At 38.0% G+C, this 27,958-nt stretch overlaps 1 protein-coding gene across 1 annotated transcript; it reads right to left on the bottom strand.

Annotated features, from left to right (window-relative positions):
* Positions 1–4,274: 4,274 nt before the first annotated feature.
* LOC139715169 (transmembrane protein 179-like) lies at positions 4,275–23,349 on the bottom strand. The gene is made up of 5 exons (XM_071626772.1): positions 23,228–23,349; positions 21,002–21,192; positions 18,106–18,240; positions 16,460–16,586; positions 4,275–5,215 (listed from the first exon to the last, which is right to left on the bottom strand). The coding sequence occupies exons 1-5, from the start codon at positions 23,324–23,326 to the stop codon at positions 5,084–5,086; spliced, it is 684 nt and encodes a 227-aa protein (XP_071482873.1). The 5' UTR covers positions 23,327–23,349; the 3' UTR covers positions 4,275–5,083.
* Positions 23,350–27,958: the final 4,609 nt, after the last annotated feature.

Below are 27,958 nucleotides of genomic sequence, written 5' to 3'. Positions count from 1 at the left end.
AACGTGAAAACGAATGTAAATGAACTTCAAAATCTTAGAAGAATCTAACAATGTGCTCACCATGCATTTGCAACAGCTGATATTACACAAAATTCATTGCAAGCACACAATCACTGCAACATATTCAAACTATTTGTATCTGTAGTGTATAAAGTCAGACAGCATGTAGAAGGTCCTTCAAGATTTAGAAACCAAACCTTTTCTACATCTTTTGATGTTTGTTCGATAGTACAAATATGCTGAAAAGTTTGTGTATGCATATTACATCTCACCTCTTACCTTACAGAGCCTTGCACACAACTGCATATTTACATCATAGTACATATGTACTTATGAGGATGTGAGTATACATACGCTTTCAGGACTAATTTTGTTTCGCTTTGGAGGTGGGGGGCAGAGAAATCTATAAAACATTTAAATTTGTGTAAAATATACCGCCAGATACCATGTTATGGTCCTTGAAATGAATTTTTAAAAATATCTTACCACTTTTAAAGCCAAAAAATTGCCAGAAATGGTCTATTCTGTGCTTAAGTACACTTTGTGCCCAATAACTTTGTCATTTTGTACCATTCTACAAACTAGAAATGTCGCTATGCTGACAGGTATGTCTGCGCTATATGGCATTATTGCAAGGCCTCGGGACCATCAATTTTCTTTCATTTATCAAAATTTCATCATAGCAGAACAATATAGTATATAAAGAAAATTAGATGATAATTTTGGGACCTGAATTTCAATTTTGTTGTAACGAGAACTTCGTTATACCCATGTTTGTCATAACGGGAGTGCACTGTAATTCATGTGCTCATCACTGATGTCTATAGTCAAACTGAAAATATCAACTCGCATCAATACAAATTACAAAGAATGCAACAAAAAATGGGGGGTTGCAGTCTCGGTAGAAACTTTCAAACTTTTTGTAGAAGATCAAAGAGGGAAGAGTTGTATTAATGCTAACATACTGATATAAATTATTACAAATGGAGTTTACTTGTACCAAATTACAATACTCCTATGTGCAAATGCTAATGTCACAATGCCACTTGCACAAAATAGATTCCAAGCATACAGATTTGTAAGTATACATGTTGTATATAATTATGTGAATATATCATCAAATCTATGTATGTAAAGCCTGTCGTTTAGCTTTCTCTTTGTAGGTAAGTATTGCTACAATGACACTTATATTGAATTAAACTCTTACCTCTACCAGCTTTGGAATTCTGTGAATACACTTGCAACTTTGACATGCATCTCTACACAGGAAACAAGCATGATGCACAAAAAATATTATAATGTGCACAGTGTAATTCTGTAGTACTCAGTCAGAATGAATAATATGCAATAAACTACTAAGTACCACATCATGATGCATGCAAAACTCTGCACGAGAGAAAAAGCTAAACATTCCATGATCATTGTTGCCCAAGTCATCTCATGGCAGAGGAGTAACAATTAAAAAAAGAAAACTCCTTTAAAGTAATAGTACCATGTTAAGATACCTGAAAATGCAAGCTGAACTCACAACTGAAAAATATTAAACATGTGGAACAAATTTGACACCTCCCTAATTCTTATCCATGTATCATTTTTTTGTTCTGTAAACAATGTCATTTGTGAAATATGCACGAGTTGCTGCAGAATTGTCTTGTCTGAATTTAGCTTGTGAAAGCCACAACAGCGTCTATTCTGCGTAAAGTCAGCATCAGAAATGTCTTGGCATAATATTTTTCAAATATTAATGAACATGTTGAAGTGTACAGAGCATTACACATTGTGATGTTTGCACATGTACATGAATGCTGTATACACAATAAGTTTAATAACACAAGAAACATGGTATATTTGAAAGGTACTAACAAAATGGGCATGTCGGGGAATGAGCATACATGCATCTAAAACTAGCAACAGTTACAGTTAACTCTTGTTGTATCAAAGAACATAGTTATAAAAAGACAAAAATATATGCGACAACTTTGTAATTGTTATACAAGAAATTAAGCTAAAAATATAAGCAAGAAGCAAAATCAGATTGTACAACGAAAACATTATTTCACATTTTTACCTTGTGATCATTTCCTCAGATTCTCACATCAAGAATACTTGGCGGCATTTTTGAGTTGCTTTTGCATTACACATTTTTCACTAGACAGGCATATTATAGGCACTTTACAAAAGTAAGATCCTCACTTAGTACATATGATTATAATGACACATTGCTTCTGTAATAAGCACACAAAGACAGTCACAATACTTCTTGTTAATTTTGTTACGCAAATTTAAGTGATGCGCATCACTGAAACCAAGAAGAGTGTTTTTGGCTTTACAGGCAAACTATAATCCAGCAAGGAATGAGAATCAAGGTAAGATTAAGAATATAAACCAAGACTTTCTATTTCCTTGCCACAAACTTCACAGTTTGTGTCCATAGGGGAGAAAACAGCATTACAAGGATTTAGGATTCACACATCAATCGTCACCTGCAAAAAAAAAACCCCAAACAACCAAGACATCGGCTCATCAAAACTGATGAGAAACCAGCATTTCAGTTGTGTGGCATCTGCATTTGTGGTGTTGTGCAAGTTACCTAGTTTTCAACCAAAAAAAAAAAAAAACACACAGGCTCAGGAATCCTGTCATAATCCTATTTAATCAGTCATCTCATGAAAGGTGACCTTTTCTGCTTTTTATTCATTTTCGACAACCAACCTTGGAACCTTCCCAGCAAAATGGAATGGAATGGCTTGAGAAAAAGTCACTCTCTAAATGTCAAATATGCTGCACTAATGAGCAGACATGAATGTAGAAAAGAAAGAGTGGCAAGTTGCAAGGAATCTAATCTATTTCACACACACTTACGAAAGGATCAGCCCCATGCAATATGAAATATCAAGTGCATGATTTCAAAGAGAGTAGACATCTAGAAAAATTTCATAGCGTTTCATTAAAAAATCCTTCGCTGCTTGTTACTTTTTGACAGTTACCAATTATGGGGTGCACATACATGTATAACCCTATGAACAGAAACGGAGACCTTGAATTTGATATTGTTGGGTTGCTGGTTTTTTTCTGGGGAGGGGGGGGGGGGCAGTATGCATACTCCTAGTGCTTTCAAATCTGGTACATGACTTGAATACACAGACATAAAGAGAAAGAGAAAGCAAAGAAGATGTGTAAAATGGATGGATTGCCAGCTCCAACATAAGCACAAAAATATATATAAAGCATCTGTTGAATTGCATCAGATACTTCCTCCTATTTTTCAAATAGAAAAAATAATAATACATACATCAACGGTTTATATACATGGCAAATTGGCACACTGTTAATAAGTGTGATATTCTCAATTTTATATTCTGTTCCAATAATTTCTTGAGTCTAAACAATTTTATGCATACATGCATTTGAAAGCAAATTTGGTGGTGAACATCTGAGTATTGGACAAGAAATCCACATGGTAACTTTTTTTTTACAAGACTGAAATATCACATTTCTCAAATTTTGATATTGCCAGTGAAAACTGGTGAAAGTGATGAATAGAGGCAGACCTAGCATGTACATCATGTATAGTTCTCTACTCAAATTAAATTTCATTTGCACATGCCATCTTCATTCTACATATAGATGTGGAATAATTCGCCATGTTATTGTTTTGGCAAATTTTGGGAAGCAACTGATATTCATGAAATTGCCAATGAATATATTGCCACGTGCAAAAAGAAAAAAAAAATGTTCATTATCATATCCAAGGTAAGAAATTGCTAAATTTCTCTTGAAGAGGGACATACCTGGTACTTATTTCTCATTCTGTGACTGTGATTCTCAATCGCAAATTGCAGAATCATCTCACATGTTATTATTATACTCGTGCAGTATGTAATTGGCATCTATAGTATTTGCCTTTCATAGCAGGAAATTCTCATGCCCTTACTACTCTCATAAGCTGAAGAATTTTGTTGTTCTTAAACTTCTAAAGTTTTGAAGTACTTATAAGTATCCAATTCTTGTAAAAGTAATGCTGATTCTTCATACGGGATATTTACTGCACATCTTTTGGAAAAAAAAAAAAAATTGCCACGTACCACACATTTCTAGCTGCAATACAAAAGGCACTGAATGCAGGATGTTTTTTAATGCTACCATATGACAGCAAAAACATTGTCACTGTAGCTAATTCAAGCTTGACACTAAAAGATCATAACATTCCATGAAGTAAATAAAGAATGACACACATTCTTCCCATTGCCATGTAATGCTGACACCATACTTGTGTTTCATGTTCCTATTTCAAAGATTAAGAATGGTGTGAAATCACAAAACTTTTCAGCTTTTATGAAGCATGGTACCATGGTATCTAGAAGGTACTCATTGTGTTCATGTGCACAATCTCTTACATTTTGAACTTCAAAGCCATTTTTCTTTACACGTGCAATAATTTAGCGACCAGCTTTCTTAACTGTTCCTGGGAAGGTTTTAGAAAATGAGGTGGGACAAGTCACATGTCATTAGAAAGCCTACAGTCTAGAGAATTATAAAATGCTCGAATCAGAATATCATATGGCCATAATGGTGATGGATAGAATCCAGTCTTTTGTCCAACTTTTCACATGCATTGACTCAGCTTGCCTATAGGTGAGACACGCAACGCGATCACAATTGAGACAAATGCTGCAGTACTCCTGCTCAGAGGATTGCAAGCTCCAGGATTTGTTGCTGGCATCTGCATATTGTACATGACTTTCTGTTAGGCAAGCACGTCATCAAATTGTGGAACTCGCACTAACTTTCGTTAAAATGTCATGCCTAGATAAGGTCGCGAGTGAAATGGACTGACTCTTGATCGCATGTGTCAAAGGTGAAGGACATACAATGAAAAGATACTGAAGTTAGGCAAGGTGACCTTAATTTTAAATATTATCAAATACGCCGATCATACTGTGCTCATTAAAAGAATAAAAAAAGAAGGGGAATGAGTATGCAAGATGGGCTTTTGGGAGGGATTATACATAAATGTATGGTGCTGCTAAACAAAAGGAGTTTCAAAGAATCAATTCCTTCTCGGCCGTCCTTCTTCAGCCGTCTAGATAACCACGTTGGGACTGATGGGCGCCTTGTCTGATCCCGGGTCCAGCGTGGGTTTGTCCCGTACCCGACGGATGATGGAGATTACAGCGATGATGACCCAGAAGAGGACTGAGAACCATGATGCACTCTGCAATGAGAGAAGTTAAGATGGCCGTCAATGATGCAGGCAGTACGGTTGGATCAGAAACACCAATATACTGAGCTCTTCATCAAAAACATTCTCAACACCCTTTGATTTAAATCCTGTGATATGGCCAAGTTCATCGATCCTTAAAAAAAAAAAAATTACGAACTTTGCATTAAAATGCAAGGTATCATAGCATTTTCAAATAAACTGCAGTCGGTATAATTTGGTCTAAAAACTCTTATGCAATTTTAGCTTCCAACTTGGTAATCATGAGCCAGATGTGAATCAAATACTGAAAACTTTGAAGCAAACAAAACTAAAGCAAATACTTTGACGGAAATAAATTGGTGTATATTCCATATATACACCAACTGTAACAAACAAACTTGTCACTTCTTTAAGATTGATTTATAGTGCCAGCAAAGGGAAAAAAATAAATGAGTACCGGTACCAGTGTACTTATTAGCCCTCACTGTGAAACCAGAAGGATGAAGTACAATGCTTATTAATGCTTTTCAATATTTTAGTTTCACAATGTAGCCGAGTTTGTGAACTTCAATCTTTCTGCTGTGTATACACAGCATTTACACTATCCTACAATGAACATTCATATTTGCACATGTATGACACAATTGCATGTATACTACATTTCGGTGGCTGCTGTTATATGCAAACCTCTACATCAAATCTGACAAATATGAAAGTTGTCATGGAAGTCCTTTGTTGCATAATAATGCAAAAATTTGAATGGTTTATACAAGGAAGTTTTTTTTCCAAATGGAAATTATTTGACAAACGAGTGCACAAAACAAATTCAAATTATTCATTGAAAACTGGTAGATTAGATGCACACACATCGAATAAATTTTGAAAATCAGTTTAAGACTTTATGCCCAAATACTGTATTTCATGTTATTTATCAAAGGTGAAAAGAAATGCGTATGCATGTTACTGAAATCATGAATTGATTCACAAAATGGTATTTTGTAAGGATATCTCAAACTAACAGCCCCTGATATCTGCCATATATCTACAACTTGTAAGCTTTTAAGTTCTTTTGTCAATATCCACTTGTAGTGGACATATTAACATTTCTAACCGATCATAGAACAGTTGAGCAAACACGCAAGCTTCTACGTCGCCATGGTAACATTTTTTTATGCATAAGGTTCAGAATATAATATAATTCCCACACTGATTTTGGGCTTTGAGTCTTTCAGGCATGCATAACTATTGTGCAACATGCAATCTCGTGGCACTCAAAGCCACACACACACACACACACACACACACACACACACACACACACACAAACACACTCACATACAACATGTGATTGACATTAAACCAAGTGAAGCAAAGAAATATCATTGCAATATCTGTGTATTCATATACCCCGAGTTCCTGCATTTATAAATGAAAAAAAAAAAAAGTGCTACAAGGCGTCTTCTCACACATTTAGGTAATTCTTCCAATTAACCCGTTGAGGACGAGTCCCAAGTATACTCGGGCAGGTGTCTATGGGAAATGTGTGTTGTAGCAAAATCAAACTGTCCTCGACGGGTTAAAGAGGAACAAAGTTTCCATCCTGTACATACACTGTTATACACAGGGGCTCTGGATCTCAGTCTCAACAGTGGGATACATAGGGTCAACATGACAGACACTTTGTACCTTGCACTCATGGCTTTAAAATCTTTCATGCTTCATACCAAAATGCCAAGCAATGAGGGCACAGTAGTTAGCAATTCTACTAAATTAAGTGAATATTACTATTTCCTTTTGCTTTACATTGTACTTCTTCATTAATTCCTTCATTTCCTTTCTCTAGCCTACCTAATTTGTCATCAAACATTTTTTATATGTTATAGTGACATGGCAAAGACAAACTCTGATGTCCCTGTAAGATGCTGCATCATAGCCATATGTGACCCGCTACAACAAAAAGGTCCTAAAGTCGCGCACGGTCAAAGCCGTGAAAATCGAGTTTGAAGTCAGAGCATTAGAATTGGTCAAAACTTACGATTTTCTGGTTTTGATATATCATTGGAGTCTAACATGTCTTCTATCATCTGTCGAAATTTTGAAGCAAAATGATCAAAGGAAAGATAAAAAATAGCGTTTTTCTGAGCCATGTTTTTTGGCGTTTCAACGAAGCAGAAACTGGTTCGAAAATTTGGATTGAGCGCCACAAATAGGTTCCGCCCCTAACAACGACCAGAGTGATCTCATTGGTCAGTTTGCTGCTTGCTGCTAACCGAAGCGTGAAGCTCGCACACTGCCCAGTCGACTGGTGCGTGCGGGCGGGGTGCGCTATGCTCAGCCGCTTCTCACATCCTGGTCACTGATTGGTTGGTGAGGAGACCGCCGACGCTGATGTGCTTGAATGAACTATTCGGGGGTTGCTAGGGCTTACCTTCTATTGTCCAGAGGTGAAAACTGACTTGTCCCTTGACCGCGATTGCGTCGAAAGGAAGACTTTTAGGGCGCTTTTTTCGAAACAGTGATTTTCCAGACGTCTCGACATGCTCTCTTTTAAACATTGATATCTCCGCAGCCGATTATTTTTATAAAATGTGTTATATATCAATTTAAAGCAGAAAGATTAGAGGATTATATCATGCAATTTTCAAATAATCGACCTCGCGCGACTTTAGGATCATTTTGTTGTAGCGGGTCACATATTTCTGTCCATTGAGTGCTGATTTGTTGCTGTTGCTGTTGTGGTTTTTTTTTAATTCAAAATGATTGACTGGCAAAATGTTTGAAACATTTGCAGGTGCATGTTCAAAGTAAATTGAAGCACAGTTCTGGCAAAGTAGGTCTCAAAGCTACTGTACATGCTTGCCAGTGAACAATAAAAAAGTGCATTTGCATAACCAAGAATATTACACTCAGTTTATTGTTGTGAAGTCATGATAGGATTTGTTGTTGTTGTTGTCGTTGTTGTTGTTGTTGTTGTTGTTGTTGTTGTCATCTTCATCATGTAGTATCCATGCAGACATTCCTAAACACACATTCCTCATACAAAAATAATCATGCTAAACTTAACAAAGGAATGAAAAAAGAAAATACTGTACATACTGTAATACTGTCCGTGCAGCTACTGCAACTTATAAATAAAAACAGTGCACGAGTCTTTGTGAGATCCATGTTAAGTGTTGCCACAGTGAAAGCAATCTTAAATCAAAGGAGATAACAGACCTATACAGCTGCACCATGCTTCAAAATGGGGGATGACAATTTTTACAGACCGGTTTTCATGTTTGTTGTTTTTGTTTTGTTCTGTAAAGTTATTGATTAGATTCACTTTGCTATATGCATCAGGTTTCTATAAGGGATTTTATCTGTCAACAAAACAGCAATTCCACCACCTAAAAAATTTCTCTTTGAAAAAAAAAGACATAACTGCACATCAAGTCACAAGACAACAAGTATATTCAGGTTTGTTTGCCTACCTAAGTTACTGTAATTTCATTTTCATTTCCACAGTATCACTGACATCATTGATGTTTACAAAAGTGAAAGTGTTCACTCATTAATCAAATTCAGTTTCACTATGCCACAGCTACCAGAAATTGTGAAAGAAAGGAAGAAAAAGAGGTTGGGTGCTGTGGGGAGGACAAAGTAATTCATAATTGAAGGTAGACATACATGACAATGTTACATGTATTCCTACACATGTACAGTAACTAGGCAGCAGTATTTCGTATTCTATGGGCAGTAATACACATTATAACACTAGTAATTGCAACTAATCTCTACTGTTTGTTAAATCTAAGAGAAATCGACACAGATTTCATTCACAATGCCTTCGCTCCTCTTTAAAAATGTTCTCTGTATGGTACATTGCACATGAGAAGGCAGTGTACAATGTAACTCATATCAGAGATGTTGGATATAATTTTGTTGAAAAACAGAACCTTTTGTCTAATCCTAGATTACACATGTTTGTTGTGCCACGAACATCTTACTAGATGGTGTTGATGCCAAGTTTAAGCTGTTACTATCATAAGATATTATCATCATTTGTATACTTATCATTATTTCCATTCCTTTACAACCAGTGGCAGATCCAGAGGGGGGCGTGCCCCCTCTTTTATTTGTTGTTAAAACAAAAGAAATAAAAAGAAAAAAATGAGATGAAACCTGGAAGTAGCACCAGAAATATTGTTTGCACCCCCCCCCCCCTTTCCTTATGGAATTCCTGGATCTACCCCTAACAACAACTGCTTGATTTGGCACAGACCCCATAGCACTGTACACACTGTCCAAAGTCCCAGGCACAGAAAGGGTCAAAACAGAAATGATCCCACTGCGTTCCCATAATGACATACTATGTGATAAATGATCCATAAAAACAAGGCATATTTCATGAAGTTCATGAGTCCACTGATATTAACAAAATTAATGACTCACAAAAATCTCGCATCTCATCCTCTGTTGTGCCACGCAACTCACTTTCCTCTCATAAAGGGATAATAATCACTTTTCATTTTGTCACAATGGGTCTTGATCGTGATTTCAGCCACTCACTGAATAGTGTTTACAAATCCCATTATCATGAAATGCTGTGCACATGAAATACCAGGTACATAGCATACCACATATGGTATACAGTAATTGTGTCAATGGTTGAATCAATCATGGGCCACTGTGCAGCGTTTGTATTATTTTACCAAAGGAACTGACATGATGTGACTCTTTGTGTGCATATTTTCTGATGTGACAGGGATGCCAAGTTCAACAAAATTGTATGAGTGAGATTTTCATGACTCGGCATCTCGGCATGAGAATGTGCGCGGGAGCGAAGGTGTGGGAGGTGTTTTTCCCCCCCCGTGGCCTCCCACGGTAGGGAGCTTTTTCAATTTTTTTTTTAGCAGGTGCATACTTAAGTGACTATTTTTTACTTATTTTGAAAGACAAAAGGAAAATGTACCTTCAATTGCAACTATCACTTTAATCTTTTGAGCTATGCTAATTATTATAGGCCCAAGTTGCAGACTTCGCCCGATGCATGAGAAAAATGGGTGTCATGCGTGAGATCGTGAGATCGCCCCTAAATGCTTGAGTCTCAAGCAGAATGCGTGAGACTTGGTAGCTCTGATGTGAGGTGCTTGCTACATTATTTTGTACAAGTGAGTGCCACCTAGGAATATGCAGATCATGAATACGCTAAAACAAAGCTATCACCTGTGTTGCCCCTGTGACATTGAATGAAATCACCCCCTTTTCATGGTGGAGTCGGGGGGGGGGGGGGGGGGGGGGGTAGTTGCAGCTTTAAGATAAACATACATTGTACAATGTATTCATGGGCAAGTCCAAGATCGCAAGTTCACCTTCTACGCATTCTTGCTGACTCTTACCTCAGAAGATTGTAAACTTGGGGGAATGGGGGACAGCTTTGAGAGCTGAGGGCATGGTGTCCATTTGCATACTCCTTCAAACTGGTAAAAATACCTGCCACATACACCATACTCAAGTTAAAATATGCAGTGTAAAAAAAAAAAGGACTTAAAGCTATATATATCTCTTCTGGTTCTAGAGAAGAAGATTTTATAAGATTTTATGTGTGTGTGGGGGGGGGGGGGGGTGGGATGGTGCCTTTTTGAGCAAAATGAGATCCTATCCTCCTAGGAATGCTACCTACCAAGTTTGGAGAAGATCTTTCGATGAAAATGTAATGTACAATTTACTGCTTCGCATGATAACCGGTTATTTTCGTGAATTTCGCGAATCACAATTGGACTGCGAATTTAACAATATGCAAAAATGTCATCATGTGCTAAGGTCATAGTGCACTTGTGAAGGCCTCCATGTCAATTTGCAAAAACAACATCTTGTGAAAATGTCTGTGCCCTCCTCATTCACGAAAATATCTGTACATGAAAATATCATTGTATACAGTAGGCCCACATTTGGATCCCAAGCATGAATTCACTGAAAATCTATAGCTCTGTTTCTCCCTTCATCATGTGATTCTGGGCTGAAAGCACATCATCGGCACTGGCTATAGGGTGGAAGCTCAGTAGTCTAGTGGCTATAATGCCTGTCAGGAGGATGTGAGTTAAAATCCCACCTGAGTATACATATACTATGTATACGTGATTTTTCATCACTGCTTTTACTCTAGTGCACTGAGTAATCGGTGAGTATAGACATTGATGAAGGGCAATCAGTCAATCAGTTGCAATAAAGACAATGCGATGGTTCATTAAGTTGAGGAAAACTGCAGAGTTTAAAAAACTTAACTTCCGGCTTTTCTATCATTATTATTTTTTGTGTGTGTGTGCTCACATATCGCACGTTGCCCAGCAACTTCAGACGAAAAAAAAAAAAAAAAAAACTTTGGTATTTCATTGATAGTGTATATAGGTTGTATGCCCATCTTTATAGTTTGCTACCTCTCTGTCACAGAAGGAAACTGAGTACTGCCCTTTCAGCATTTATAATGTGAGTGTGTCTGTGCATTTTTTTTTTCTCTTTGAAAAACCAAAGCAGCACTTGGCACTTTTGTATCAATCCCATTCTTTCGGGTAACAAATGATGATCAAGCAATTCAGCAAGCATTTTCAAAAACAAACTAGTAAGCTAACCAACACTTTGATTTATAAACTATGCAAGGCAAGATCAAGCAACAGGATAGAATAAGGACCAAAAGACCACACTAAACGAAAGCAACCACAAAAAATAAAATTCACACAAAACATGAATAAACTTGCTGGGATATGAAGTGCATGCTAGCATGCCCATAGGGTGGGATAATAGTGTAGGACATGCACATTTAAGATTACCGTTTATGTTTCTCCATATCCTACTCGACTGTTTTCTACGACAGCATGGGTCTGCGCTCTTCACTGCTGCCTGTTGCTAGTGGGTCTTTATCCCTCACACGACGCAAAATGGATAGAAAGGATATTATCAGCCAAAAGAGGACGGAGAACCATGAGGCTCCCTAGAATGATGGGTAACGGAGCAAAACTTTATGTGTGGTAAAGTTGACCGCTGTCAATATTCCTTACCAGTCCCAAAACCACATAATGTATTTGTTATTTGTTTCTTTGTCACCTTTTTTTTAAAAATATATGATTGTTACTAATCATTGTTATTGTCTCATATGTATGGTAGATTAAAAACTTATCTTTAATTTCAGCATTTAGTTGTTCATGTATAACTGTGTATGTTCCATAATTTTCAAAAGTCTCTCACTTGCCACCTTTATAAGTGATTTTTAACCTCCCAAGTCTCAGATGTATTTCCATGGTTTGTGCTGTATCTGTTTACTATAAATTTTAACATTCACTGTCAGTGTTTCTATGAGGGAGAGTAAAACATTCCCTTTCATTTTAGCCATTTGCTGTTCAAACATATTTTTAGTTTCAATTTCAGAATTTTCAAAAACTTCTTAATTGCTCAATTATGACTGATTCTTAAAGGGGAAGGCTAGTAACTGATCAGTGGGAATCAGTGCGAATGCTGGGGGATGATTGTTCCAATTCTTGTGGGATTCATTTAAGAGTACATTATATATCTATTGTTGCGTGAAAATGATTTGCTTCAGAACGGTCTCATATTCAAGTAATGTGCAGCTTAATGCCCCATCACTGACCAGGCACGCTAACCTGAAAACATCAAACAGCACATGACTTGAATATGAGACCATTCTGAAGAAAATAATTTTCACACAACAATAGATATATAATGTACTCTTGAATGAATCCCATAAGGATTGGAACAATCATCTCCAAGCATTTCCACTGATTCCCACTGATCAGTTACTAGCCTTCCCCTTTAAATTGCAAACACATTTTTGAAGGTCTAAGTTCCTGTTTTTCTCTTACATTTTCAATTCGTACGCTTATGTATTTCTGATTTTGTGCAGATTTAATGAATGTATAAAGCAGCCAATCTAATCTTTCTCTAATTATACCGGGTGTCCCAAAAAAAGCGGAACGGTGGATTTTCAGTACCTTGCGTTCTAAAAGTGATGTATTTTTTGACATCATTAGAAAGAGCATCTTCCGCAGAAGACCATGATACCAAAATCATTAAATTTGGTTCAGTACTTTTTATTCTACGCCAATTTCTGCAAATGCAGTCATTTTCGATTTTTTGCGACTTATGAGATAATAATTTGGGTGCGAAACGCGTTCCATACGGTGAATTGTGTAAGCTCGTTGATCCATGTCAACAAAAGATAACACTTTCATATTGGGCGCGCGCACACACACACACACACACAGACACACACATACACACACTGTTTTTTCCTGGCCCGTGCCCAATGTGAAAGCTGTATCTTTTGTTGACATGGATCACCGAGCTTACACAATGTTCACCGTATGGATCGCGTGTCGCGCTCAAATTATTATCTCATAAGTCGCAAAAATCCGGCGAAATTTGACAATGACTGCATTTTCAGAAATTGGCGTAGAATAAAAAGTACTGCACCAAATTTAATGATTTTGGTATCATAGTCTTCTGCGGAAGATGCTCTTTCTAATGATGTCAAAAGATATATAACTTTTAGACCGCAAGGTACTCAAAATCCACCGTTCCGCTTTTTTTGGGACACCCGGTATTAAGTGATATCCAGAGACCTGAGCCAGCAATGACACAAAATGATATTTTCTGCAGCATAACACATTGTCTTTTGTCATTTCCAAAAGAGGCAATACATAATCTAATCATATTTGAGCAATCTTTTACCCAGCCCAATTACATAAAATCTCCTGTGCAATTAAACTAGTTTTGAATCTATTAACATTGTTATCTTTTAAAGCACTATCATGATATCTCGCATGTCAAAGGTAAAACATTTAATTTCTCTTTCCATACTCAGAACTGTATGAACACCAAAATTAGCAAAGTTCTTTTCATACATGTATTTATCACTCTTTAAAATAAACTTGTCATTCAATGTACATATTGAAAAAAAGCCAAACATCTTTGTTTTATGTAGATAACCAAATCATAACTAACACTAACAACACATTAAACATTACTACACACAGCAAGAGACATGACTGTGTGACCACATGCTACATTTCACATAATACACATTGCATAATATATTGAAGAAAATAATTTGCTATATTATGCATATTTCTGCAAGCTTAGGTGGTGCAAGTTGGTATGGAATTTGAAGATAATGTAGAGAGGGATTGTGCACTTCATAGTCGAGTCCTGAAGAATGCATCACAATTTTGAACAACAATAACATTTCAAAGAACATTTCAGGAACACGCATGCATGACAAGATTTCCTTTTACAAAATGTACTGTGTGAGAAGAGGCTGGGACACAAAGCTTGGACCTTGTTGCTATCATTGTGAAAGAATATACTCATCCATGATATTGCACCATGAACATCACTTCTCTGATTACAGAGCATTTAACACAGTGCCAACCAGGAAAGGGAAGCAAGTAATATCCTATGGGGTTTGTGGTATTTTAAGAACAATTTTTGGTTACATTTCCCCAATACATTGGTTCCTATACAACTTGTACATGCCTCCCAAACATTATTCAAGTTAATAGTTGAAACCTCATTGGCAAACTGCAAGGACAGTTCTTTAAAAGTCTGTTTCTTTTGCCTCTTTTCTGATATGAATAGAAAGTATTACAAATAAATGTCCTCACTTTTCTCTCTCTCTCTCTCTCGCTCTTCTTTGACTTTATCAATTATCGCAGCAAGAATTCACTGAGCAAACCTTCATCGTCTGTGATCTCATACTTAATATGCCACATGTCCATTCCTTGATCACAAATTTATGTGTTAGTACGTTACTTACTAAAGCCACATATCAACAAACAATGTAACACATGGCTGATGTTTTTCAAAATGATCAGTCATTAGGTTACTAAATTGCAAATCCATGATATCACCTGTGTGTATGGTATCTGCTACATTGATTAATTACTGCTTTCTGTTACTATGACTCAAAATAATACTGAGGAAGCAAAGACTGTATGTTGACACTTTCGAATGACCAAACTGTTTTGTTTTTGGTTATCTGCTGACCCAACATCAATGAACTTTGCTTGTTTGTACAGTAATTGCATATTTTTGTACATCATCTGATGTCTCAAAAACAATCATGTGTAGTTATTTCTGATAAGTTTTGTGGCTCAGAGCAAAATTCACACACACACACACACACACACACACACAACACAAACACACATATTTTACACCACAAATATTCTAAATATATTCAGTAATGGAATTGAGAACCCTTTTTGGCATGAAAATGAAATATGGTATGCACGCTGTGATCGGCACATCTTTCTGAAGAATACCAGATAATGATAGCCAGGCACCAGGAAGTATCGTGTACATAGTCTTCTAACTTGATTCTTGATTAAACCACAGCCATAACTTCTTCTTTTTTTTCTCTCTCAGGAAATTTTGTCAATTGCAAAAAAAAAAACAAACTTCTGCTCAAGACTGATTTGAATCTAATCCACTTTTTCAAAAGCATTGTGGCAGTGAACCAGATATCATAATTTTGCTCATTTTTTTTTCAAATTTTACTGGTTTTACTTGCTGTCATATGACTGTAGAAGCTTTAAAGATGGATATGACCACGGGGATTTTCATTCAATGCCAACCCTCTAGTAATGGGCAGATATTGCATGAGAGGGCTTTTTATCTATTTATTCATATGTTGTTGTTGTATTTTTTTTTTTTTTTGGTGTGGAGGGTCAAAAAGACTTCAAAACAAAATTAAAAAAAAGAGAGAAATCAAAATTTATGTGGACTCATAGAGAGAAGTCATAAATCTGTCTCCATCAAACAATGCACAATACTTAAGCACAAAAAGCCTGAGAATGATAGATTACAAGCACTAATATCAGTCACAAATTTAAAACTATTATGGATCCCTTTATCACATCGCCTCACCAATCACTACTTTGTCCTCTTTTGCAAACCACATCCATTACATATGTACATATGACATACATGCATACAAACATACGCCAAACTCCTTGTATCATGCACAATATCATTGCAAGTTGCTTATGGCACAAACATGCATGATGAGGAAGTGGCAGAACCCATGAATTTTGATTAACATCCTAACCAACACAGCAATATCTACAATTACACTGTCTTCTCACAGAATATCACATGTCACTCCTGCTATTTGAGAAGATAGAGGAATGCTACAAAGGAAAAGAGGAGACATATTGAGTAATGACAAGAAGTGAGCACCGGTAATCTGTGAGATGCTAAACTTGCCTGAGCAGTAGTGAAGAATCCAAAGTATGAACTCCCACTGTAAGAGGGATGTTCCTTGTACACAAGGGCAGGATTTGCACAGGGTGTTTGGATATTCCAGTTTTTAACTGAAGACCCTTTTGAGCAACTGTACACAAATAAGAAAAAACAAACAAACAGAATAAATATAATGCAAAGATTATCTTTACAAAAAAGAAAAAAAATGATGGCTGACCCCCCCCCCCCCTCAAAAAACAAAACAAAAAACAACAACACACACAAAAAACAAACAGTTGTACACAATAACAAAGACCTTTGAAATTTGTTGGCTGCTTTGCTGAATAGTAAACTGATGTTTGGAACAGTATGCTACAAAAGTTCACAATTTTCTAAGGTTTCACAGTTCAAAGTTTATAGATCTGTAGAGCAGTCAACTACATGTATGAAGACTCCTACTGCACCTGTTTACATAGCGATAGATTTTTGTTTTGTTTTGTTTTTTCTCTACCATAAATTGACTCTTCCCCTTTAACTTAGGGCCATGTAATAATCACTTTTGTCAAAATGGGGAAGTTTTTGTGGTGTGGAACATTTTTTGCATTTCATGCAACAAGAAATTAGTGCAAAAATAAATTCTTTTGAATATCTTTGCTTGAAATGCATAACAACATTTAATGATTCTGCAGAATATGCAAAATTCCTCTACTCTGCTGAGCCCCTAAAATATAATTTCCAATTTGTCCTCCCCATTCCCTTCTGACCATAATATGGCAAAGCTTATAACACATCATGTACCAACACTGACACCTGAAAAGCATCACTGAGGGCACAATCCCTTAGTGCACTTTTAACTCACACTTTACCTCAAATGTACATTCATGTCATCATGGCTGTGGATAATTTGAGTGCCATGTTGTTGAGTTCTAATATCATGACTATGACAGGATAAATTATATTGGTTATCCATGTGCAGCTATTATCTTGATAACAGTGATAAAGATAAATATTAATCCTAATGCAGTAGTAAAGATAGGGACATGTTTATAGTTTCTCCTTTATTGACATAGAGAATACTTCTACCCTCAATATAATAAATCACTGGAAGAGCTGAGAGGCCATGTCCTCACTGTCTTTTCATATATGATTGTAATCAATTTCAGAAAATATAACAAACCTTAAAATTACATAACATTCTTCTGTTAGTCGAACTGAAAAGCAGCTGTAAATCTCTGTTGCCTCTACGCATTGTGTTTCTGAATTGAAGTCAACACTAACATGGAGTGTAGTTATCTTTATCAATCTCATTTTGACTCACTTGATCGAGTTCAAACAAAGTATAAATCACACAGCATGCCTGGACAAAATTGATCACACACATTGTATAAATCATTATGATGAGATGCTAAGTCCAAAGCTGGAAAGACATCAGGTTGTAAAACAAACAGAAAGAGTAACAGATAGCTGACCTACATGCAAGATTAAAAAAAGAAAAAGAAAAAGAAAAAGAAGACAGGGTCTTACAACCCTATCTACCAAGAGGCATAAGAATCAGGCAGTTTGTTTTACACACTACACACTAAAACTTTCATGTTGAAATTACGAGAAATCAATTGGCAGGTTTTCACCACAAGGAGATAGGGGAATGGTCTGTGGATTGGAATACTTACTCGGAGACAGTGCCTGGACTTGAGGTCAGTCCGCTGCAGAATTGCTTGAATCCAACACTAACCACACAGGATTCCACAAAGAGGAGTAGGGCAAAAGCCACGTTGATAACAATGCTTGGTAACGTCAAGAACTTCCTGTGGTAGAGAAATGAAATTACAGCCATGTGGTTACTTATTGTCTCACTACATTCCATGTATCACGAGTCCGTACCTCTATCTTCTCTTCAAAACAGTTTTCGTCCTGTCTGAGGTAGACCGGAAAGTGTTCAAAACAATGAGCAGACAACAATAGATTCTCAAGAAATGGAGGAGTGTTTAAACAGCTTGCAGATGGCGCAACAAGCCAGAAGCTCATCTGAGCCAGTTGCCTGTGACCTGCTGCAGAAGGAGTAATTTATCAGCAGACCTGCCAGTATACTACTGGATGCTTTAAGGCCAACACCAAAATTGCCACAAACATCAAAATTGCAGAGGTTCGAGAGAGCTATCAGATGTTTTTGCCTTATACATGCTCTCATATTCTTTTGCAAGGATATTGTGCGAAATTATATGTTCTACAGGTAGCCTCCTTTATACTTGTAATCAGGTAGACTATGCAAGTGTGCATGTAAGTGGGGGCTGGCACTATCCAGCTGACATGTGTGACTGTGAGAGTATGGAGAGCCCACCGCCTTAGTAGGAGAGCCCCTCCTTTTACATGGGAGATGACAGGGGTATTCTCATAACTCTCTTCTTAAAATCCATAATGTGACTCAAATATACCAACATGAGCAAAGGAAAAGACTTAACTGCCATCTCTACTGTTTGAAGTAAAATGTGGGGAAACACCAAAAGAAAGCACACACACACACATGTACACATAAAAAAGCATGTCTTCTTTCACAGATGTTATGTAAGCCTGGAGCACAAGTGCCTCACAACATCCTCTTTATCATTTCATTTAATAAGAAACTGACTGCACTAAAAGCAGCATTTGTAATTTTAAAATGCCACACCTTATCTGGGAACTGCCATTTTACCAATTTTATGAGGATTGAAAATCTGCCAGGCAAAAAATAAAGGAAAATTTAGATGAAAAGCAGGTATTTCAATCTATGATATTATAAGTGTAATAAATCAATCAATCAATAAAGGATTTACTATTCTATTCAATAAGTGTTGTTTGTTGTTGTTTTAAAGAAGAAAGAGAAAGAGAAAGAGAGAAAAATTGGGGCCCTATAATAATATGTATATCACTGTGTATCACTGAAGTATCTTACAGTGAAGCAGTGATTTGACTGTACAAGTAGTAATATACACCAGATTTGATAAGCTGCCCCACTGTATGCACACACACTAATCTGCCTTGAGAAGACTGTGTCGCTTGTGTAAACAGAGTATGTGGGAGGTGTGATTCTGGATGCTGTTTACATACAGAAGGGCATGCACATAACTTCCTGCTGTGTTCTGGTGTATGAGCTGTTTAATAGCGTTTACCATAGAGGGGCCATGTGGTAATTGTAAACATGCTTTGGGAAAAAAAAACAGGAATATCCTGCTTGCATAGCAAACTGAGAGCTTGCACGATATGAAAGCTAACAGTATTGGTACTGAAATTAGACCATGACACTACATGTAAGATTTTGATGCACTCTAACAAAGAGGCAAACACTTACACATTTTCAAAAAGAGTAGTGGCATAATATCCTGAACACAGCTTCTTTCTTTTATGCAACTACATTGTGAAAACTTTTTTATCTCCATAGTGGTATAATAAGCTTACACGCTCCAGGGGTCATTTAACAATGGCAAACACAACAAACATATTACGAATGAAACCAGTTTGTGGCTGGATTCACAACAAATACCATTTAAATCAACTGAAGGACACCAATCATCTGTGTTCAGTGTCAGATTACCTGGGCTACAGTAAAGCCTCACTGTGTGTATAGCCTCACGCAACCCCCCCCCCCCCCCCCATTTTTCTGTATCATTTCTTATGTTTTTACAAAAATTACGGGGGGCATGCATCTGGTGTGCCCCCGCTTGGATCCACCACTGCAAAGGAATCCCTGGACTTTGGGAACGTCAACAGATATTCTAATTCTTTGTTGTTGCTGCAAGCTGTTGTTGTTGATAATAAATAGAATATTAATTCACGTCTCACTTTGAGGAAATCAGTGCCAAGCAGTTATTATTGAGACTGATTTTTTAAAATATAAAAAGGGGGGATTGAAACAAACTACCCATGGGAGGAGAATTTACACTTTGGAATGATACAGTTGCTTAGAATGAAAGTCACATAAGAGAGAAAAGAAAAGACTGGTCTCTGGTGGTACTTGTCATCACAAACACTAGATGTTGGGAGAGATTCTGCTGAAAGTTTTAAGATTTAAACCATTCGAATAAACAAGAGATGTAGTTGGCCATTGTACAGATCATCATTAGATCACTAGTGAGGAATGAAGTATATTTGCAAATTTTTCTTTTGTTTCTTTGAAATGAAAACAACATCTATAGATCCATTGAACTATGGTAGGGTACAGCTGGCGTATTGGATTGATCGATGTGGTATGTCTGCTCCATTGACATGTTGAGCCACAATGAGTTAAATAACAATGTTTAGAAATTATGACTATATATTGTTCACAAAGAAAGAATGAATTCTATTTTCAAATTTCCTCTCTCTAAGTCTGCCCCCTCCCCCCCCCCCTTCCAGGTTGTTAGATCACTCTCAATAACTTTATGTTACTGCATCCGTTTGTGATGACATTAATATATTTTGTCATTATGCTTTGTTTAGGAGAATAGATCACAAATTTAACCACTTGCTAAACTGACTTACAAGTCTCAATGATTGAAATTCTGGAAACACTAAGACTACAATTCAATACCCTTACTGTAATACTATACTCACAGTCCTTCTATTTTGTTCAGTAGGATAAGGATGTAGTAGACACCAAAAGCAATGGCATAGAATGATGCAACACACTGGATTACCACCGCGAAGGAGCAGGAAGTATGACTTCCGAGCTCTGTGAAGCCCATGGCTGTTTCATTACACCATGTGATCTTGCTGTACAAAATACATTCTCCACTGAAGGCATTCTGTAGTAGGAGGAAGAAACAAGATCATGGACAAGCTGCTATCAGGATTATATTGTCAAGATTCAAGGAAAACATCACTGACAACCATCTAACATCACATATTTCTCCTTCATTCATACTGCTGTATCACTGTATACTTTTCAATAATATTTTGTTTTAAGTTACCGGTATATTGTGATTACTTTTCAATCATTTTCATCAAATCATCACCACTGTCAACATAACCATCACAACAAAACAATTGGATTAGTCATATATCTATACAAAAATGTAGTGTAAAAGTTTATCGAACATTTGGTCATTGTTTCTATTTAGCAACAGCTGCAAACACATTCCCATGTATGTTTAGATCTAGACTCTAGCACACGAGCAGTCCACTAGTAGTTGTAGTTCTTATGTCGATTACCATTAAGTCTCCAGACATTCACATAACATGTGTAAACATACACAGCGATCAGAGATAAGCTGGGGCGACGTATTTTCATTGCTCTCAAAAGACATTCTTAACTTACCTTTTTCCTCCATAAAAACACAAATAATTGTAATCCAAATGTATTTTACCATACAGGTGACAAAAACCATTTCTAATGCCAGAATGTTTTTGATTTCGAATGGATTTCAGATGGCAGATTAACAAAGTTTTTCAAACACGATGATGCACAATGCATCCTACATTGAAGTGTGTGTACAACACATGTGCTAATAATACGTGGGGCGCTAAGGGCGGCGAACTAATACAGTGTCTATCCTTTAGTTCGCCAACCTGGGAGTGCATAGGAAATACAAGCAAGTGGGGACTCTGCGGTAATTGACGTTAGCTGTACTCTGTTTAAAGTGTTGTAAATTATCAAATTTGCAATATGACCAGTTTTCAAAATCAAATGCCAATGGGTAACATTAGAAATATTACTGAAAACTGGCAGAAAACAGAATGAGATTTAGATCTAATTAAACAGATGGAATCCCATCTTCTTTGCTAAATTTTTCACTAATAAATAATATTCATTTCTGGTCAGTTTTTCTGTTTGCGTTTGTTACATACTCAAAAAGCTGCATCACGATCCCTCGCATTTATCACCAAGTTGAATTATCCTTCGGGTTTATGCCTAGGTTAAAGTGTGTATGTGTGTGTTAAACACAAACACACTGCTATAGCCAAGGCCAGGTATAGCTTCTGACCATTCGAGCATTGAGAATTTAGGGTTTCTGGGACAAACACTGGACTAGTCTAGCTAGGGCTTTCTACAGCCTAGTCAGTAGAGCACCGGGCTAGCATCCGGAGGTCTCGGGTTCGAATCCCGATGGAATCCCATTTTCTTTGCTCAATTTTCCACTAATAAACAGATGGTCTTACAAACGTGATTAAGAATATAAGATAAAGTATTAAAGAATGCTTCAATGACAATGAAATAACACGTTAGAGTTCAATTAATGTGTTAGTGCTGTGAGTCACTAGAGTCAAGAATGCAATCATGGCAATTGGCTTATTTTATTCTTCTTCTTCATTTTTGAAGCATAAAATTCAGGGGGGTGTTTCATCAACGTTGTCAGCGCTGACAATTTCAGCAAAATCCTTGGTTTTGATTGGCTGAGATGCTCTGGTCACTGACTGTTACTGTGGTGATTCAAGTTGTCAGCGCCGCGCTGACAAACGTTGATGAAACACCCCCCAGAATTGAAATTTTGGTAGGGTAGCTCAGTATAACTTGATAAGCAGTATCAGCTCAGTGCATGTGCAGTTATTGCACATACAACTTTTTCACTGTCACCTACTCTTCTTACACTGTCACCTACTGTCGTACACCCATCCCAGTTTAGCTTTATGGACAAGCTGCCATCGGGATTATATCTAGTTCAAGGTTCAAGGTTCAAGGCAAGGTGACTGCCTCTTTCAATAACACAAATTGCAGCAGACGGGACTAACGGATACCGACGAGTCAAGCGTTACGCCCCCACCACAAAATGCGCAGCCCGGCCCAGCCATAGCCAGGAGCTTATCATAATCTCAATTCTGCAAATTCTCCTCTAAACTTACCCGTGATATGCCGACGGTAACAGCCGCCACTAGCCCTGTTATACCTACAACAAAGTACATTATAGTTTCGATAACGGCGAGAATTCCTTGAATCGCCATTTTTATGCGTTTTGCAAGTTGCTGTAGGGAATTACCGACACCGATCACGATCACTGCAGTAGTCGACCAAGCCTACCGCGACTGCTCTCTCTCATTCAGCACACACTGCACATAAACAAATAGCGTTTGGTGTGAGCTTCAAACCTTAGTCCTTCAAACCCGGGGCGGGGTGGGAGATGAGGGAGGTACTTCACATCGGCCCCCTGAACCGGAGGAGGGAGGGGGTCCACAGCCCACCCCTCTCTCACTTTTTGAAACACACGCACGCGCACACACACACACACACACAGTGGCGTATCGGGGGGGGGGGGGGGGGCGTGTTTTTTTTAGACGGCGCAGATTGGGGACCCTAAAAATCTATTGGGGACCCTATCCCTAAACCTAACGGGGAACCCTAATCCTAATCCTAACCCTAACCATCAAACCCTAACCATAACCCTAACCCTAACCCTAGCCCTAACCCCAACCCTAACCCTAACCCTAACCATGCCCCAGTCTGTGCCGTCTTTAAAAAAAACGCTATCGATGGGGGGGGGGGGGGGGCACTGTGACGTGCCACGGGGGCGCCAAAAACGAAATAACGAAAAAAAAACAAAAAACGAAGAAGCAAGGGAAAAGAAAAAAAAGAAGAAGAAGAAGAAGAAGAAGAAGAAGAAAAAAACACGTCGGGGGGGGGGGGGGAGGGGGACAAAATGACAATGTTTATTGTGTTCACACAAGAATTTCATGTTTTGTAAGCACTGGCGTAGCCAGGGGGGGGGGGGCGATGGGGGCGGTCGCCCCCCCTAAGATTTGGACCGGGGATTTGAGAGGCGGAAAAAAAAATGCGTGTATACTGTATGCATGCACATACATTTCACTCAAAGTGTGCACCAGATCGTTGAATTTCAATTCAAAATATGCAAAATCTCTCGTGCTTGGGAGGGGGTATCCCCCTCCCAAACCCTCCCCCTCTGTGCCTCTTTCCCTAGCTAAGTACACTTTTTAGATTTACAAAAAATTCTGAATAATTCTGAGTGCACAAGACGTATCACTTATATTCCGAAAACTGAAGGTTCCCTCATGTATAAGGGGAATTTCCCCTTTTAATCGACCCTTTCCTCCCTCAGCCCCCCCCCCAATCAGGTTTTTGTTTTGTTTTTTTTTTTTTTTTGGTGATTTCCCAAATGTTGATTCCATCAAATATGCGTATACGAGATATCTCAATTTCAACCTTAAAAAGATAAAAGCTCCATGGGAAGGGAAGGGTGGAGATAACACTCGCCCACGCCTTCTCCCTGCTCGCCCCCCGCCATGCAAAGAAGTAGACTGTGGCTATACCCAGATCGCTTTATTTCAATTCTAAAAACGCAAAAGTTCCGCGAGCGGGAGGGGAAATCCCCCTTCCCCTATAAGCTCTACCTCACTAGACTTTATACATACGCACAGATGGTGCACATTCGGAATAAGAGCTAAATTCCGTGATTTTAACACTTCGATGAAAAAGTATCGCACCAAAAATTTGCACCAGATCGCGGAATTTCAGGTCTGAAAACGCAAAATCACCTTCGTGTGGGAGGGGATATGCCCCTATCTACACCCTCGTGTGCATGCTTTTTCTGTTTGGTTGCTGAAACAGACAGCGTTCATGATATTCAGTGTAAGAATTAATACAAGAAGACTAGTGTATTCATATTATACTATTTCATAGGCAAATTGTTCAATAATAATCTACACTAAAATATACTGCAACCTTAAACAAGTGGGACTGTTTCAACTAGTTAAAACACGCAAAAACATGCATCAAATTGCACCATTTGCAACATCAAAATGCAAAAAGTTCTCACCGTGGGAGGGGGACACCCCCTCCCACACCCTCCCCTACCCCCTCGCTCGCTCCGCTCGCTCGGGTTTAGTCGTGTTCATGATATTCAGTGAAAAGAATTAATACAAGAAGTGTATCTAAATTATACCATTTTATAGGAAAATTGTTCAATAATAATCTACACTAAAATATACTGCAACCTTAAACAAGTGGGACTGTTTCAACTCGTTAAAACACGCAAAAACATGCATCAAATTGCACCATTTGTAACATCAAAATGCAAAAAGTTCTCACCGTGGGAGGGGGGACACCCCCCTCCCACACCCTCCCCTCCCCCTCGCTCGGGTTCAGTCGCGTTCATGATATTCAGTGAACAGAATTAATGTAAGAAGTGTATTTAAATTATACCATTTTATAGGCAAATTGTTCAATGATAATCTACACTAAAATATACTGCTACCTTAAACAAAGATATGGGACTGTTTCACGTCGATAAAACGCGCAAAAACATGCATCAAATTGCACCATTTGCAACATCAAAATGCAAAAAGTTCTCACCGTGGGAGGGGGGACACCCCCCTCCCACACCTTCCCCTCCCCCCTCACTCGCTCCGCTCGCTCGGGTTCAGTCACGTTCATGATATTCAGTTAACAGAATTAATGCAAGAAGTGTATTTAAATTATACCATTTTATAGGCAAATTGTTCAATAATAATCTACACTAAAATATACTGCTACCTTAAACAAGTGAGACTGTTTCACGTCGATAAAACGCGCAAAAACATGCATCAAATTGCACCATTTGCAACATCAAAATGCAAAAAGTTCTTACTGTGGGAGGGGGGACACCCCCCTCCCACACCCTCCCCTCCCCCCTCGCTCGCTCCGCTCGCTCGGGTTCAGTCGCGTTTATAATATTCAGTGAAAAGAATTGATACAAGAAGTGAATCTAAATTATAACATTTTATAGGCAAATTGTTCAATAATAATCTACATCAAAATAAACTGCTACCATAAACAAGTGGGACTGTTTCACGTCGATAAAACGCGCAAAACCATGCATCAAATTGCACCATTTGCAACATCAAAATGCAAAAAGTTCTTACTGTGGGAGGGGGGACACCCCCTCCCACACCCTCCCCTCCCCCCTCGCTCGCTCCGCTCGCTCGGGTTCAGTTGCGTTCATGATATTCAGTGAAAAGAATTAATACAAGAAGTGAATCTAAAATATATACCATTTTATAGGCAAATTGTTCAATGATAATCTATAACATCAAAATGAACTGCCACTATAAACAAGTGGGACTGTTTCACGTCGATAAAACGCGCAAAAACATGCATCAAATTGCACCATTTACAACATCCAAATGCAAAAAGTTCTTACCGTGGGAGGGGGGACACCCCCCTCCCACACCCTCCCCCCCTCGCTCGCTCCGCTCGCTCGGGCTCGGTCGCTTCGCTCCCTCGCAGACTAACCGCCCCCCCCCTAAGATGAAATCCTGGCTACGCCGTTGTTTGTAAGCTGAAAAACAAAAATTTTCGGCTCGCTCGCTGCGCTCGCTCGCCAACTAATAGGTCTATAGTACAATGTCTTGACAATGTGTGATGACAGTTTCACACAATTGGCAAAATATTGAAATGACAGGTTTGACACAAATGTGCTGAATGTTCACTTTCCTAGAACTAGGTTCAACTGGATGAATGATAAAATGTCAGAGTGCAGGTATTTGGGGAACTGATGATTTTTACTTGAATTTTGACCCTTTTATAAGTTTATGCATTGAGTAATTTTCAAGGTATTGAGAAAAAGTATAATTTCAGTATCAAATGGGAAAATAGCATTATCTAAACCTGGCCTTTGACCTTTGACCTCACAGTTCCAAAGAGAATCACTGTTAGGTTGAACATGCATTAATATGTAAGTTTCATGATGATACCTTGAGTTACTTTTGAGATATGTAGGAAAAAGTGCGATTCAGCACTTTCATTTGACCTTTGACCTTTTGACCTTTGACCTTTTGGCAAGAAACTTCCCACAGAATATATATTGGGTAATACATGTATACATCAAGTTTTAAAAAAAAAAAACCTTCAGGCATTGCATAAATATAAGGAAAGTAGTGATATTTTGAGGAGTTGACCTTGACCTTTGACCCCCTGACCTTTGAACCATGACCCCAACTTCCCTAGATAATCACTGCCCATTGGAACAAGCATATATACTAAGTTCCATGAAGATACCTTGAACCATTTGCGAGATATGGAGAAAAACATGAATTTTCAACCATTTTTTCCATAAAATAACCTGTGACCTTTGACCTTTGACCCCGTGACCCTAAAATCCAACAAAGTATTATCCCCCAGGATATACCCTCATACCAAGTTTGATGTAAAACCACCACACGGTTCTTGAGATATCGACAAAAACAAAACGGGACGGACGTACGGACGGACGGACGGACGGACGACCCGAAAGACATAATGTTCGGCCACTTCGTTGGCGGAGGCATAAAAAGAAAATCAGAACAAAAGTGATGTCTATATTGTGTTCACACATGTCATTTTATATTTAGCAGACAAAATGTTACACGGAGCAGCCACTGCAATTTCTTTCGTTCTGAAGCGGGGGCGGGCGCAAAAAACCCCAAATCAAACAAGATAAGAACAAAACGTAATGATGACGCGGAAATATACAAATTTCGGCTCACTCACTCGTAGTAATTTAGAGATTTTTTCAAGTCCCCAGTTTGTTGGTATAAATCGTTATCCAAAAGGCCGTCACTATATCTTGATTTGAAGAAATAACAAGAACGCCATGTTTTATAAGG

Source organism: Diadema antillarum, unplaced genomic scaffold (genome assembly GCF_040938485.1).
Source record: "Diadema antillarum isolate AM-2024a unplaced genomic scaffold, OU_Dant_1.0 scf00000046, whole genome shotgun sequence".
Classification (NCBI taxonomy): domain Eukaryota; kingdom Metazoa; phylum Echinodermata; class Echinoidea; order Diadematoida; family Diadematidae; genus Diadema; species Diadema antillarum.
The sequence above is the reverse complement of the archived record's forward strand: the minus strand, read 5'-3'. Positions and strand labels throughout refer to the sequence as shown.

Excerpts from the sequence above, each read along its gene's own strand:
- LOC139715169 (XM_071626772.1), bottom strand. The coding sequence starts at position 23,326 with ATGGCGATTCAAGGAATTCTCGCCGTTATCGAAACTATAATGTACTTT. Across the intron at positions 21,193-23,227 it reads TTACCGTCGGCATATCACGG|AATGCCTTCAGTGGAGAATG; the intron begins GTAAGTTTAGAG and ends CTCCTACTACAG. Across the intron at positions 18,241-21,001 it reads CTGAACAAAATAGAAGGACT|GAAGTTCTTGACGTTACCAA; the intron begins GTGAGTATAGTA and ends TCTCTACCACAG.